This window comes from Ahaetulla prasina, chromosome 12, assembly GCF_028640845.1.
Source record: "Ahaetulla prasina isolate Xishuangbanna chromosome 12, ASM2864084v1, whole genome shotgun sequence".
Classification (NCBI taxonomy): Eukaryota; Metazoa; Chordata; class Lepidosauria; order Squamata; family Colubridae; genus Ahaetulla; species Ahaetulla prasina.
Genome location: NC_080550.1, coordinates 2174734 through 2191461, shown reverse-complemented (window position 1 = coordinate 2191461; position 16728 = coordinate 2174734). Strand labels below are relative to the sequence as shown.

At 52.0% G+C, this 16728-nt stretch overlaps 1 protein-coding gene across 4 annotated transcripts in view; it reads right to left on the bottom strand.

Annotated features, from left to right (window-relative positions):
* Positions 1-16728, bottom strand: part of GSE1 (Gse1 coiled-coil protein) — a 273191-nt gene that overhangs the window by 210041 nt on the left and 46422 nt on the right. For 2 of the 4 annotated variants that reach the window (XM_058155622.1, XM_058155623.1), the window contains exon 2: positions 5205-5367. In XM_058155622.1, coding sequence (XP_058011605.1) covers positions 5205-5367 — 163 coding nt within the window. Of the gene's footprint in view, positions 1-1148; positions 1326-5204; positions 5368-16728 lie in introns of those variants that run through there. The other 2 variants (XM_058155624.1, XM_058155627.1) reach the window with 1 other exon arrangement.

Sequence of the window (16728 nt, the reverse complement as noted above, 5' to 3'; positions counted from 1 at the left end):
CTGTAACACTATTCCGCCCCCCCCGGCCCCCCTCCACACCTCCAACCATCTGGCTTTTAAACTCCCCAAATTGAAGCAACTTTAAACCGGTTGCCAGAATCCGCTGCCCGCTACACGTGTTAAAAGTAAGAAGACCGACTCTAAATCCAGGACTTCTTGTCCAATCCGGCAAGATTAATGCAGAAAAACGGCAATTTCCTTATAGGATTCTTTCACGGATTTTTACGGAGACTAGAAACTCTTTCCAAGTGGACTCCGAAAACACGCCTGGAGGAAAAGGCTGCGCCGGGGGGGGGGCGCATTCAAGCTGGGGAAGGGGGTGGTCTTCCTCTCCCCCAACCCCCGCGCCGCAGACGTCAACAGCTGGAAGCCCCCGCAAGCGAAACGGGACGCCCGAGGATCGCTCGCCACTTGCGAGGCACCGCTGCCCATTCATCATCCCGTGGCGGGGAATTCCCCGGGCGAACAGACGCGCCAGAGGTTTCCCGGAGGGGGGAGGCGGATTTCCTGGGCCGGGGGGGGGCATGCGAGGAAAGCGCTCAAGACAGGCAGATGCGCGTCCGGGCCGGAGAGCGCGGCGCTTCTCACATCCCCCCCTCCCCTCCCCTCCCCTGCTCAGCAACCGGCTCTTCGCCACGGTCTCTCCTTTTTTATTTATTTATTTTTGTCAATCATGCATAAGATAACAGGTAAAAGTATATAAACATAATTTGGATACATGAAAAGAGTTAAGTAAAAAAAGGAATATTAGGACAGGGACGGTAGGCACGCAGGGCTCCCTTCCTTGCCAAGCCGGGATCCCGACCCCAAGCGGGACGCCCCTTCCCCAAGCAAGGCGCGGAGCTCTCCAAAAGCGGCCGCGGCGCGCGCTCCTTCTTCTGGGCAGGCAGGCAGGCGGCCAGCATCCCCGGCCGCTTTCCAAGCCGCCCACGCCAGGCTTGGATGGTGGGGGGGAGGCAAGGCAGAGCCTCTGAGCACGCACAGAGAGCCCCCTCCGGGTGACGTCACCCTCCCCTCCCCTTCCCCTCCCTCTTCGGGTTCGGGGAAGTCGGTGCCCGGCCCTCCGGACACGGCGGGCACCGAGAGCGCCGGCATGGCAGAACTGCGGGCATCCCCAGCCTCCCTGCCCGCCCGCCTCCTTCACTCACCCAGGCCGGGGGTCCGGGCGGCCCAGCGGGGACTCCTCCGTTCCTCCATAGCCGGCGCAACTTTCCCGGGCGCGCAGCGGGCGGAGCTGCAGAGGCGCACGGCAGCCCTCGGCCTCGCTGCTGGCGGCTGGCTCGCCCGCCCTGCCTGCCCCACTTCCTGCTTCTGGCGCTGCTGCTGCTGCTGCTGCTGTGCTCGCTTCCCCCGCCCGCCTGTCCCCCCGCCCGCCCGCCGCGGGGCCCGGCCCGAGCCAGCCCAGCTGCTCCTGTGCCGCCGCCACCGAGTGACTCACCGGCTCCAACCGGGCCGCGGGGGCCTCGCCGCGGGAAAGAACCAGGGGGAGGGGAGCACGCAGGGGAGGGGGATCCCCACGCGGGAGCGCCTCCTGGGAAGGCGGCTCAGCCGCGGAGCCCCCTTCGCCAGTGGCCAAGCGGAACGCAGCGGGGCCGGGGGGGGGGGGCAGGCAGACTGGTAGACGCCGGCGAGGCTTTGATTTTGGGGAGGGGGGAGCTGTCGGCACTCTGCACCCGCTCAGGAAAGCGCTCCGCATCTCTCTCTCTCTCTCTCTCACACACACACACACACACACACACACACAGAGCGCCTCCAAACTCCAGCCCAATTTAACTGCGCCCACCAACTGGCGCATCTCTGACGGGTGGTATTTTAGTCCAGCTGGCGCACGGCTAACGGGCAGTGGCGGGGTTCAAATAATTTAACAACCGGTTCTCTGCCCTAATGATTCCTTCCAACAACCAGTTCATCAAACTGCTCAGAAAGTTAACAACCGGTTCTGCCGAAGTGGTGCGAACTGGCTGAATCCAACCACTGCTAAAGGGGCTTTGCTGGTTTGGTGCCAGCCCAGACATCGTTGGGGCTCGAAGCTGCTGTTGGTACAACCAGGATCTGCTCAAGAAGCCACCAGCATTAAAACCTGGTTTGTGCGGTCTGCAACAACCGGCTGGAACACAAGAGGAGCGAGGGGTGAAGCCAGCAAGCAGATTACAGAGGGTGAGGGGTGGGAGGCATTTCCTTGACTGCCCCCCCTCCAAAGATGAACTGAGCTTGGAAGTTCCCCCAGACTTTAGTAGGGCAAGGAGAGAGAGAGAGGGATCTGGACCTCTGCAAATTTGGATTTTCTTTCTTTTTAAACAGGCCCTTAGGAAAGCCTTATAAAAGCCTCCCCTTCACACACAAACAAAGTAGCTGGAGGACATTTCAACAAAGAGGGACTTTAGTCAGATCAGCCTAGCAGCAGGGTGTCCACACAGATAAGCAGACCTGTGGGGGGGGGGAGGGAGCTGGGAGGGAGGGGGTCCCAGCTTTGCATTTTGGCTAACTTTGCTGGATTATTTGCTCAGGGTGTGTGGGTGCCATCTGCCGGAGGCGCTGAAAATTATAATTATAATGCCTCTCAGGACTTGGAGAAAGCAGCAAAACTCACTTAGAACAACTTTTGTAGTCCCCCCCCCAAAAAAAAGCATTTTCCCAGCTGTTGTGGAAATCACATGGGTGGGGAAGCCCCATAGAAAGCCTCCCTAGTCTGCAATTTCCAACAGTTTGTTTAGTGACCGTTCAGTTGCAATGGCACTGAAAAGAGAAACATACGACCATTCTCCATGCTTACGACCCTTCTAGCATTCCCAGAGTCACATGATTTACATCCCAGAGTCACATGATTTACATTTCAACGCTTTGACAACTGGTTCATATTTATGGCAGCTACAGTCTGCCCTGGGGTCACGTGATCCCCTTCTGGGACCCTCTGACAAGCGAAGTCATGAGCCAGATTCACTTAACAACGAGGAAAGTCTTAAAATGGGACAAAACTCACTGAATGGATGTCTCCCTTAGCAACGTAAAATCTGGGCTCAGCTGCGGTCGTTAAGGAGAGCCGAGAAGCCCCATAGAATGTCTCTCTCATAATGCCTGCTGCCCGGGGAATTCTGGGACTTGAAGTCCACCCGTCTTTAAGGTGCCGGTTGAAAATCTCTCCCGTAATAGGCTTTCGTCCTGCTCACCGTTAATTTTCTGCATCTGCAAGTGGGAGAAATCTCCCGAGATATATTCTACAGAGGTTTAAAAACAAAAAAATAGGGATTTAAAACAGAAGGGTGCCTTTCGTTTTTTGCTCCTAACACGCATGAAATCACCAGCTTTCTTCTTTGTGCCAGGAGATGGATAGGCAAAGGAAGGGAAGGGGGGGGGGGGAATCAAACATGGTTTGTTTGTTTTTTAGGAATCCCTGCCCTGAAAATTTGGTAGCTGAACCCTATGCGGCAAAATTACAGAGTTTTGGGAAAGGCTGGGGGTGGGGGAGAAGCACCTTAAAGTACACATTTTCCCATGCTGACTGCTCCAGATTCCCAGAGGACCATCTGAAATCTGTCTGAGAAGTCAGCAGTTTTGTTTTCAGCCAGGACAGAGCCTGAGATCGGGAGTGGGGGGGGGGAAGGGGAAGGGGAAGGGGAGAAGGAAGGGGGTGCCCCTTGCCAGCTGCACTGCAGGCAAAGAAGCCGGGCAGAATTAGATGCCCCCTTCTTGCAGGGCTGGCTGGCTGGCACGAAGTGGGGGGGAGAGAGAGAAATGGGGCCGGCTGAGGAAAAACTGGAGTGAAGGTCACTCTGGGAAAGCGTGTGATGGGAAGGCCGCCTTGCTTGCTCCCAAAGGGAGGCGGAGCAGCGGGAGGGGGGAATAAATAAAATATTTTCTGGAAAAGCGCCTGCTGGAATGTTGGTCTTGAACTTCCTGCAAAAGTCTATCCTTTCAGCTGCAAGAGGCCAGCGGAGAAATTCCCTCCCTGGGGGACCCCCGTTGCCCATCAGGGGGTCTTTGTCCAAGGATCACAGAGGCTTCCAGACAAGTATTTGATGGTGCAAAGGAGGGCTTCATTCACAAATTTTTGAAGTGGGAGGGGGGGAGTGGAAGGGAGCCAGAAGAATTTTCCCTTTGCAGATTTCCTGTGCCATCCCGGCTTCTCTTGCAACATTTGCCCACCGAGAGAAGGGGTGGAGGCAGAGAGGAAGATGGGATGGCTAGCCATTGTGCATATATAAAGGTAGTCCTCGATTTACAACAATCGAGCCCAAACTTATCCCGGAAGCCCTCGGGGGTGGGGGGTGGGGTGAGAGGTCGCAAATGGAGATCATGTGACCCCGGCATGATCAACCGTCGTAAATGCAGGCTGGTTGCCAAGCGCCCAAATTCTGATCACGTGACCCTGGGAACAGTTGCAACAGTTGTAAGTGCGAGGACCGGTGAGAAGTCTCTTTCCGGTGCTGACTTTGAATACTCGCACTAAACCAATGGATATAAGTCAAGGACTTCCTGTCTCTAGCAAAATCATGAATTGTCTGAGTTGCAGAGATTTGGACTTAAGCCGAGCGGCTGCAGGAAGAAACTTCTCCAAAGCAAAACACATTCCCACGTCCAGGAGACCAGTCTCTCCAGTGGTGACATTCAACCGGTTTGTACCGGTTCAGGCAAACCGGTAGCGGAGATCGCAGGTGGGCCCGCCCACCTGGCAAGGCGTACAGATGTCCTATTTAGCCATGGTTTTGAGACCAGGCGCATGCATGGAAAGTGAACAGGAAGTTCAAGTACAAAGCCCAAGGGATGGTATAAAAAACCTCCATGTGGCCAGCTGCCCAGAACCCATGGGCTTGGTGGTTCTGCTTCATCAATAAACCATCTTTCCAATCAACCTCCATGTCTCCGGTGTCTTTCTTCCGGCTTGGAACTGAACCAGATGGATATTCTCACACCATCTTTACAGAAAGACCAGGCACCATACGGTCACCAAGGGAGGAACCGCTCCAGACTAAGCCCTTCACACACACACATACACACCCCGAGTGAAAAGAGTCTTTCACATTTGCCCCTTTTACATCTCCCTGCCCTCCCAATCAGAAGTCACTTTTCCAGTCTGGACACTGACCCGTCTCTCCATTACCTGCAGCAGGCGAGACTTTGCGTATTTCTCACTGGTTTACAAGCACGCACACTTCCATGGACGCCCATATACACACCCCTGGTGTAGCAATCAACACAGCACTTACTTGTAGCTGGTGGGGCTGCTTCGTCCACATTCAACGTGGCCCTGCTGTCCAGCCTGGCTCCGTTTCCCGCAGCCGTGCCCTCTGCGGTGCCCGGAGGACGCTGGGCAGTCTCGTCTGCCACCCCTGGATTTGCACAAGACGCCTCTGAAGGCAGGAGGGGGGCCTAGATCAAAAGAAGGGAGAGAGAAAGGGGTTAGTGGACACCATCTGGACCAGAGGTGGGTTTCAGCAGGTTCTGACCAGTTCTGGAGAACCGGTAGTGGGAATTTTGAGTAGTTCGGAGAACCGGTAGTAAAAATTCTGATTGGCCCCGCCCCCATCTATTCTCTGCCTCCTGAGTCCCAGCTGATCGGGAGGAAATCGGGATTTTGCAGTATCCTTCCTCTGTCAGGCCCACCAAGCCACCAAGCCCCACAGAACCGGTAGTAAAAAAAAATTGAAACCCACCACCGATCTGGACACTGGAGGCCACAGCTAAACCTCACCTGAGCTCTCGAAAGAAGAGTAGCTGATTTTTTTTTCCCCCTGCAATTGGAGGTGGGAAGGGGAAGAAGATTCTCCCACAAGCAGAAGTTGGAGCTCCTTCCAGCTTGACATGGACCAGAGGCAAACATCACCCAGATCCATGCTTGCTGAAGCATCTTTCATCATTCACTGTCCAAGATGATAAGTCATGCGAAACCAAAACTAAACCCAGCCACACACCCTTCTTGGAGGACAGCATGTGAACCAGGCCACTTTCTCAGATCTGGGCAGATGCCATGGTGGAGAACTTCCACCAGACCATACCTGTAAGCAACATCTTTGTGCTAGGTAGGGGCTACTGCCTTTTGGAGATGCATCAGAGGTGGGTTCCAGCAGGTTCTGACCAGTTCTGGAGAACCGGTAGCAGAAAGTTTGAGTAGTTCAGAGAACTGGTAGTAAACATTCTGACTGACCCTGCCCCCATCTATTCTCTGCCTCCCGAGTCCCAGCTGATCAGGAGGGAATGGAGATTTTACAGTATCCTTCCCCTGCCACGCCTACCAAGCCATGCCCACAAGCCATGCCACACCCATCAGGTCACGCCCACAGAACCGGTAGTAAAAAATTTTGAAACCCACCAGTGAGACACATGATATAGAACTGGCATGAAGTCCCCAAATTGTCAAAGAAGATAAGCTGCAAGGAGTATGAGATTAGCAGGCCCATCTGAAGAAGTTAAAGTGTGTCTTCAGAGACTTTTTGCAAGCATCTTTCTAATGGGCGGTCCAGGATGAGACCCTCTTATGGAACCCTCCCCAAAGACCCCTCGACAAAACCCAGACCCAAGGAGGTCCTCTGTCCCAACTCTTGATGGAAGATGCTCAACTCCTCCCAGCTTAGACCTCTGTAAGTAGGAACACCTTGAAGCCTCCTCACTGGTTTGGTGAGAACTCTTAAGTCCTGACCCACATCACTTTCAGAATCAAAGAGACAAGGTGTTCCAGGCCAGGTGAACACAATAAACAAAGGTGTGGCCTTCCCAGCTAGTCCTTGTTTCACCTTTCAAAACCACCTTGAGTTTGACACAGATGTACTTTCATTTATTTCCAACAAGAGTTGGGCTGTGTGGGTGTGTGTATATATGCCCACACACGTGAAGAGGTGGTCATTTCACACAGGTATGGAAACTGAACTTTCTCATTTTATTAACTGTGTATTAATAAGTACCAATAAGTATCAGAGGAGGTGGCTGTTTTCAATCATCATATTAATAAATCTTTAGAGATCTACCCTTCCTTACCTCTGGGCCACTTCTTCTCAACCTTGATAACTTTTAAGAAGTGTGAACTTCAGCTCTCAGAATTCTCCTGATGGCTGGGTGATTCTGGGAGTTGATGTCCACACCTCTTAGAATTGCCAACTTTGAAAAACCCTGCTCTGGGCCCTTCCTTTTTCCTGCTACGGCTCGTAACTCCTACTCTGAACAACTCTGAACTAGTCACCGCCTGATTGAACGCTATCACAGTGAAAAGTAGACCTCACCATGGTCTCTTCCAGGTGACACCCTTGTGGTTTTCAGCTTTCATTTTTCCAAAGGACAAAAGAGCCAGCCTTCTCCCTCACTTTTCAGAGATAGACTACAACAGAGTGTAAAAATCTCACTTTCCTAGAGATTCAAACTCTCTCTCTCTCAATTTCCCTGATTTAATCATGCCAAAGTATGCCCAGGGACTTAAGGAGCCTGGCTTATGCCAGCCAATGGCTTCTTCTCATTTCTTTGATTCTGCCTCACACACACACACACCCCGACACACACAATCTGTGACCAAACCTGGCATTTTCACCACTGTTGTTGTGGTTCTGGATCACACAACGCCCTGATTTTCATAGTAAAAGGCGTGTGTCTTGCAGAAGAAACAAAACAAACACGTAACCCAGCTCCTGGCTTTGCCTGCCCGCCTCCCTCCCTCCCTTTCTTCCCCAAAGACAATCCAAAGATAACAAAAACAGAGCAAGCTTTTCCTATATAAGGCAGGACCCGCATGCGGAACTTGTCAGCTGTGGGGGTGACAAGCAAGAGGAGATGAAAGGAAAAAGGGCTCCCTGTCTCTTCCCCCCCCCCCAACGTTTTGATTTACGAAGGCCTGGCCTTCTCCAGTTGATAAATAGAAAGAGGGTGGTTGTGTTTTTTTTTAATGGCTGATCCAATTTTTTTTTTTTAAGGATTAGTCCTCTAAAGCCAGAGCCGCTAAATAAGATGAATGCTTTGCGCTGAACGCAGCGGCGGCTGCCGTTGCCACAAAGCTCTTAGGTTCAATGAGGCTCGCAGGCACGCAAAAGCATATAAATCTACCGTTGGCTTCCTGCAATGGCTTAATTTATGGGCTCCATATGGTAATGCCTCTGCCGTTAAAAAACAAAAACCAAAAACCCTCAGCCCAGCCCTCCGCGGATCCTGCAACCCTCGGCATGGCTCTGCCGCCTCCCCAGCGAGCTGGAGGGCACCTGGGTTGGTCCCAGAGGGACGCAGGGGCCGGAAAGAGGTGGAGGTGAAGCCAGGGCCACGGAGCACCCTGGAACACGTTAGAAAAAAGGCTTAGAGACTCTGTAAAGAGTGCAGAGAAGGGCAACCAAGACGATTAGGGGGTTGGGGGCTAAAACATACAAACAAAACAGTTGCTGGAATTGGATATGTCTAGTTTAATAGTGGGGACGCGATGGCTCAGTGGCTAAGATGCTGAGCTTGTCAATTGAAAGGTCAGCCGTTCAGCGTTCGAATCCCTGGTGCTGCATAACGGGGTGAGCTCCTGTTGCTTGTCCCAGCTTCTGCCAACCTAGCAGTTCGAAAGCAGGTAAAAAAATGCAAGTAGAAAAATAGGGACCACCTTTGGTGGGAAGGGAACAGCGTTCCGTGCGCCTTTGGTGTTGAGTCATGCCGGCCACATGACCACGGAGACGTCTTCGGACAGCGCTGGCTCTTCGGCTTTGAAACGGAGATGAGTCGGGAACGACTAGCACATATGTGCGAGGGGAACCTTTACCTTTACCGTTTTTTAGTTTAATAAAAAGGATTATGGGAGACACGATAGTGGTGTTCCAGTATCTGAGAGGCTGCCAACAAAGAGGAGGGGGTTCAATACCAGCGATCAATCCCCCCCCTCTTAAAAACAGAACTATCAAAAATCAGCATCCAGGAAGCTTCCATCTCATCTCCACTTCAAGGAAACAAGACAAAGCTAAACTAAAGTTTCTAGTCTTAAAAATCTGAAGGTGAAAAGGGGTCTTCAAGGGAGGAGGGGGGGCAATTGTTGATCAAGCTTTCAGAGCTTGGAGGGGCCCAGAAGCAAAACAAAAAGAAACCCACTGCCTTCCAAAGCAAAGCTTTCCCCTAGAATCCACCCAGCCCACCCCCAACCTTCGCTTTTCTTTCATATGGCAATCAAAGGCTGTGCCAGCTACAGAGGTGTTGGAAGGTCATTTAAGGTAAACTTTGGGAGAGATGGGAGCTGGTAATGAGTCATCTATTCTTTTGAGTTGAGTTGGGAAGGAAGGAGAAAAACCTCCAGGTGGTTGGCTGCCCATTAAGATCTATATAACCTATTTAAGTGCAAATTCCCAACTTTTGCAGGAAGGCAATTCTGGAATCTTTTCTTTTTGTGTGTGTGTGTGTATGCCCGAGCGCCTGTCTGTCTCTCTGTGTGTGTTATAAAGGCATGGCAGGGCCAACCGTGAGCCAGCTTCATCCCAAAGAAGCAACCCATATAGCAGAGGTCTCCAACCTTGGCAACTTTAAGCCCTGGAAGACTTCAGTTGAAGTCCTCCAGGCTTAAAGTTGCCAAGGTTGGAGACCCCTGCTATATAGTCTCCAAAAAGATAATCTATATACTCTCCCAACACGCCCCAGCCTGCACGCCTTATAATTAGATGTTCACAGCCATGAAGCTACAATCTCCCAGGTTCAAAGTGGGTGGCTTGTTTTCTTTTCAACAGCTCTCTTTTTTTTTAAAAAAAAATTAAAATAAAATAAAAGCAAGGGAAGGAATGGAAAGCTTTGAGCATTTTCATGGCTTGAAGAGTTGCTACAAGAGCTGAATTCTGTTGGAAGCTTGCCCATTAAGATGCCAAGGTTATATGGTCTTGTTCTCTGGTTGGCAGAAGATGCCACCACTGCGCTGAACTACACACAGTTCACAACCACAGACTAATCCCAGGTCATGGCTTTGGGCAACATTCATGATTAGGGTAACTGTAATGCAAGTGGCTTCTTGAAGAACATCCCTGGATGTCCATGCGTTGAAGCGAACTCTGGTTTTCTCTTCATGTCACAGAAACATAGAATGGAAGATACCTTGAGGTCTGCCCCCATGTCCACTGTAGGAATGCGGTACTTGAGTATCCTGGTCAGATGTCCTCCATCATGCTCCAAGCACCTCCAGCTTCACGTCCTCTTCTAACCACAATGGTGAACCTCGCCATATGACATCACAACAATGCCAACAGTTCGTTATTGCAAAGTGGTGCCCTTGTCACCTGCTTGTCACCTGCTTTCCCAAATGCCTACAAAGAATTTCAGGCCACCAATACATCTCAAACCAAGGAGGCCTACCTTTTATTCCGCTCAAGCTAGGATTGTTTAATTCCAAAGACACAGTCCATACATGGTGCTAAGCCACAGCGACAGCATGTCTTGTTTTTAGCTTAGTGTAACATAATGAACCAAAGCCCAACATTTACAACAGATCCTGACTTAGGGTAAGGGGTAAATGCGGTTTAATTCTGCCTCCTGTCTAATAAATTGAGGGCCAAGCCATAAGGCTGATCTGCTTGGAGAACTAGGAGTATTTGGGAGCCTAAAGGAGATGAAAAGAATTGGTGGGGACCAGCATGGTGTTGTATGACTTCAGGGAGGGATCCCTTCTCACACTCACTTGCCTGATCATGGCTTATCTTGCCTAACCCAGAGAAGAAGGCTCATGTTATTCTCCAAAGCACCAGAGGGCAGAACAAAAGCAACGGATGGTAACTAACCAAGGAGAGAACCAATCTAAAAATAAGGAGAAATTTCCTGACAGTGAGAACAATTAATCAGAAGCTGTGAGTTCTCCATCACTAGGGGATTTTAAGAACAGACTGGACAATCAGAATGGTCTAGGGCCGTGATGGCGAACACAGCCCTCTCTATGGGCACGTGCGCCATTGCCAGCTGCTCTTCTGGGATGCGTCGCGCATATGCACGCTGAACCAGCTGGCTGGCACACATGTGCTGGAACCCGGAGGAGAGAAGGTGGCCAGCGCACCTGTGCGCGATGGAGCCCAGAAGAGCAGCTGGCCGCTGCACACATGCCAACTGCTCTCTTCCGGGTTCCGGCGCATGCCCTCCAGTTTCAGCACTCGGTGCCGAAATGGTTAACCGTCATTGGTCTGGGGCAGGGGTCAGCAACCTGGGGCTCTGGAGCCGCATGTGGCTCTTTCATCCCTCTGCTGCGGCTCCTGTTGTCAGTCGGCTCCACAATTGATAGGGTTTTCAGTTAGGACAGGTAGAGGAAAAAGGACGCTGCGCTAGGAGGAGACTCTATGGTGGGGGGAACCAGACTTCCAGTCAGCAGAGAAAAAAGGACACTGTGCTAGGAGGAGACTATGATGGGGGAACCAGACTTCCAGTCGGCTCCAGAATTGAACAGAGAACTAATATGATCTGCCTAATGACCGGCTGGGTGGGCATGGCTAGGTGGTCATGTGACTGGGTGGGCGTGGCCAACTGAATGTCACTCACATTGAGGGGCACCTCGCCAGCCTCTACCCACCCCACCCCTGCCAGCCACTCCTCGCCTCCTCACCAGTTGTTGTAGCTAAGCAGCCACCATGAGAAAGAGCTGGCAAAAAAGCTCAGTTCAAATTGGATCTGACCAAGGAGGAGGCTTAGTAGAAGCACCTCACTGAGGACTATGAGCATAGGCTTTCCAAGCAGAGGGAAGACCTGCAGGAGTGCAAGGCCAGGTACCGGCACCTGGAGGCTCAGCGGGCTGAGGTGGTCAGCCAGTTCCAGGCCATGAGGCAGTCCCACTGGAACAAGATCCTCCGGCTCTTCACCACCAGCAGCACTTCCCTCCAGCCTTTGCCCAAAGCCCCACACCAGGAGGCTGAAGCAGACCCCAAGTCGGAATTTCTGCCCCCCTCCAACCCACACAAAAAGACCCCGGAGGGGGAGACTTTCTGCAGCAACACAAACATTCATTGCATTTATCCATCCCAGGGGCCATAGTTTGAGGATCCCTGATTTAGTGCAATATAAAAAATGCAAATAATTTTTCTGCGGACCACCAAAATATTCTCACGGACCACCAGTTGGTGACCACTGGACTAGAAGACCTCCAACTCTGGTATTCTGTTATCTGCATCTACCACCTGGGCTCCCAAGGGAGACCTTCAAGCCCCGTCCTCAGGGGTCTTCTGCTGCTTTCCAAGAGACAAGCGTTTGTTTACCCTTCCCTCAAACACCTTCCCGGTGTTTGGAGGCCGTACGGGTCTGGATGGGGAGAAACAGGCTCAAGCTCAATCCCTCCAAGACAGAGTGGCTGTGGATGCCGGCATCCCGGTACAGTCAGCTGAGTCCACGGCTGACTGTCGGGGGCGAGTCACTGGCCCCGATGGAGAGGGTGCGCAACTTGGGCGTCCTCCTGGATGAACGGCTGTCTTTTGAAGATCATTTGGCGGCCGTCTCCAGGAGAGCTTTTTACCAGGTTCGCCTGGTGCGCCAGTTGCGCCCCTTTCTAGACCGGGATGCCCTGTGCACGGTCACTCACGCCCTCGTGACGTCTCGCCTGGATTATTGCAATGCTCTCTACATGGGGCTCCCCTTGAAGGGCATCCGGAGACTGCAGTTAGTTCAGAATGCGGCTGCGCGGGTTATAGAGGGAGCCCCTCGTGGCTCCGTATGACACCTATCCTCGCAGACTGCACTGGCTACCTGTGGCCTTCGGGTGCGCTTCAAGGTTTTGGTAACCACCTTTAAAGCGCTCCATGGCATAGGGCCGGGTTACTTACGGGACCGTCTACTGCTACGGATACCTCTCACCGGCCCGTGCGCTCTCACAGAGGGACTCCTCAGGGTGCCGTCAGCTAGACAGTGCCGTCTGGCGACGCCCAGGGGAAGGGCCTTCTCTGTGGGGGCTCCCACCCTTTGGAACGAACTCCCCCCAGGACTCCGCCAGCTTCCAGACCTCCGAACCTTCCGTCGCGAGCTTAAAACACACCTATTTATCTGCGCGGGACTGGACTAGTTTTTTAAATTTTCTAATTTTAAATTTTTAAATTTTATAGGGGTTTTAATTGGTTTTAATATCTATATTATTTTAATAATCAGGCTTTTTGAATATGTTTTCTTAATGGTTTCTTAATTTGTATATATATGCTGTTTTATTTGCCTGTGAACCGCCCTGAGTCCTTCGGGAGATAGGGCGGTATATAAATTTGAATAAATAAATAAATAAATAAATAAATAAACCAGCATGTGGCCTGGTGCAAACCCATCCCAGCTTTTGCTTCGGAGAAGAGTCCATTCCAGCTTTTAATTTATCCCCTTCTTTGGGAAAGCAGCCAATCTGCTTGCTAAGATCTGGGAAGAGCAAACAGGCTCTTCTCTCTCTCTCTTTCCCTCCCTCTCTCTCTCTCTTCCGCCTCCAGACAGAATGCTGGAAAACACAGGAGTGGATTAAAAAAAAACACAATTATTTTTTTTTTTTGCACACCACAAGTAATCAAACCAGTTTTAGCAAGCCCCAGGCTGAGGATTTCACAGAGGGAAGGCAAACAATTGCTCCTGAACAGCGCAGCCAGTTCCCCCCTCTCCATCAGAACATGCAGATCATACAGCTGTGCGGTCTCAGCCCTGCTATCTTGTTAAGTTGCATTAGAGGCAATGCAGAGGGGATCATGGCTCTGGCTTGGGGAACGCTGCGTTTGGAGGCTGAAGAGAGGAAAGACCCTTGGTCCCCTGGGAAGGAAGAAGGAAGGGGGGTAGATGTGGAGAAGGAGGAGGATGCATGAGCAGGAGGAACTTTAGAAGAGGAGAGGAAGAGAAAGGAGAAGAGAGGAGGAGGAGGAGGAAGAAGAAGCACAGCTGTCAAATGCCAAAGTGGCTACTCCTAGGAGCAGGCCCCCTCCACTGGCCGAATGATCACTCATGCCAGGGAATATTGACAAGCCCTCAAACTTCTCAAGGAAAGGGAGAAGCAACTTTTCAAGAAAAGAAGACTTATTGGCCATGAAAGCAACTTCCATGGATTGGATTGTGGTGATGTTGAGGAAAAGACCGCTTGGAAGACTGAGCTGGAGAAGGTCTTCATATGTGGCCACAAATTCAACACCAATTTCTTAGTACCATCCCCTCCTCCTCCTCCTCCTCCTCCTCCTCCTCCTCCTCCTCCTCCTCCTCCTCCTCTTCCTCTATGGCAGCGGTTCTCAACCTGTGGGTCGGGACCCCGTTGGGGGTCGAATGACGATTTGCCAGGGGTCGCCTAAGACCATCGGAAATATGGGAAGTATACTTGCGAGTTGAAGAATCGCGCTCCAATGGTTGACTCCACCAGCCAGCTGCAGGCTCTTCAAATTGCTAGCCGAATTCGGCTTCAGGCACGATGAATTAAAAAAGAGAGAAATCTTTGCTCTGATGTCTCCCTCTCAAGCCAGCTGCAATCACTCCCAATCGCTAGCCTAATCTGGCTTCAGGCACTATAAACTTAATAGGGGAGGAGTCTCCGCTTTAATGCCTCCGTCCTCAAGGCAAACGCACGCAGTTCAGATCGCTGTGTCTGACTTCAGGCGCGATAAATTCAAAACGAAAATAATTTTATGGTTGGGGTCGCCACATCGTGGGGAATTGTATTAAAGGGGTTGCAGCACTATAAAGATTGAGAACCACTGCTCTATGGGATCGTGAGGCAGGCTGAGGGGTTGAAGTCCTTCTAAAAAGAGTATAGAAAAGAGGTGAAATGCTCCCGGTTGGCTGATCCGGTAGCGATGGCGGCGGGTGGTTCGGAGAACCGGTAGCAAAAATCTCTGCCGCCACCCCCCCTCCCCATGCCCAGCTGAGTCACGCAATCGTCAAAGCCTTTTTTTTTTTTTTTTACTTTCAAAAGCATTTTTTTTAACAACCTCTTCGGCCATATCTGTGGGCACGTGAACATTGCCCTAGCTCAGCTCCAGTGCGCATGCACACGCCGGCCAGCTGATTTTCAGGCCTTTGGGGCCCATCGGAAGTTGGCAAATGGGCTGTTTACGGCATCCAGAGGGCCTCCGCAGGGGGGCGGCAAAGGCCATTTTTGCCCTCCCCAGGCTCCTAGAAAGCCGCTGGGGTCTGGGGAGAGTGAAAAACGGGCCTTCCCGTTCCACCAGAAGTCGGGAAACGGGCCGTTTCCAGCCTCCCGGGAGTGGGAGAGGCTGTTTTCACCTTCTAAGAAAGCCTCCAGCCTGGGAAGGGTGAAAAACGGCCCTACTGGGCCCATCATGCCATCGCGTGCCAAAAGCGGGGGAAGCACGGGGTGTATGTCATGTGTGCATGTGTGAGGGGGCAGGGAGCATTGAATTATGGATGTGGGCATGCGTGCGTGCAACCCCCCCATGCTCCCCCCACTTTTGGCACACGACGGCAAAAGGTTAGCGATCACTGTCCTATAGGCTGGACTTCCACTCCCAGTCCTGCATCCAGTATGGACCATGCAAACCAAGGACAGGAAGAAACTGAGGTTCAGGAGGTCTGGAGGACACCAAGTCAAGGAAGGCTGGTCTAGAGACGACTCCTCCCTGCAAAATGAAAGGTTGATCCCAGCACCATGAGGCTTTGAAGGCCGACATCTCAGAGCCTGGCCAGAGATTCAACCCTCCCTAGATGTCTTTCTTGGAGTCACCTCCTCACCACTGAGCTAGGCATGAACCCTGCCACGTGGCGCTTTGCCCTCTCTCCCCAAGGGGATGAAGCCACCGGTTCTCTAACAGAAGGGTGAAGGCCTTCCGTGGTGCCAGGCTGCCATGGAATCAAGGACAGCAGGACCTCCCGAGGAAATCTCTCCCCTCCGGTTGGGTGGGTCCCATCCTCCCCCTTGGAAGACCGCAAAGGCAGCATTTGGGGCAGGAAGGGGCCTCCAATGCATCTTCCCTGTTCCCTTCCTTCCCTCCCCCACTGCCTCCCCCTCTCCTTGCTATCTGTCAGAAAATCATCCCCACTGCACAGATAAGAAATAAATGAAGCCAAAGAGCCATCTGTTTGCAAATGCAAAGTATCTGCTCAATTAAGAGGAATCTGTCCAGCCAGATAAAGCATTTCTCATCCCCTCCCAGAGCTTCCAGCCAGATCCTTTCAATCTCATCAGCCATCGCAGCCCAGCTGAGAGGTGAAGGTGCTCAGGGGTGACCTTCTGCCCCCATCCATCTATCCACCCACCCACCCACTCCCTGGCATTCCAGGAAAGGAACGTACCATCTCAGGGGTGAACTAGAAGGTTGCCATTGTGGGCACATATTTTACCAGCAATCAAGTCCAGTTGGGCATAGCTGTCCCCCATTCCCTCTTCTGCCCATCAGCTCCCCATGCCCCAAACAGGTGCTGCAACCCTCAACCATTATCCATATGAAAGACTTCCAGATTTGGTTCCTGCAGATTCAGCAAGCAGAGGTCACCATCAGCAGATGGTCTCGATATTCCCTCACTAACCTACTCATCAAAACAGCCCGAGGATTATTTTAGTGAGCCAGTTTGGTGGTGCGGCTGCTGTGACCCCAGAGAGATTGAGTTGTCAGCCACACGGTACTGACCCAGGCCAGTGTGTTACTTGAGAGCCGGCTGACCTACTGGCCTCCTTGACCTCTGCTTTGAGGAAATATGTCACCTTCCTTCTGGGGAACTGGAGATATGATGACTTACTTGAATTCATGAAAGAAAGGAGGGAGGAAGAAGAGAGAAAGGCAGACCCACACCCAGGAGTTTTTAGACAACAGAAGGATAACTGGGGAACTGGAAGGTACACAAAGGAAACCTCTCTAGGAAGTCAATGAATGCCTCTCT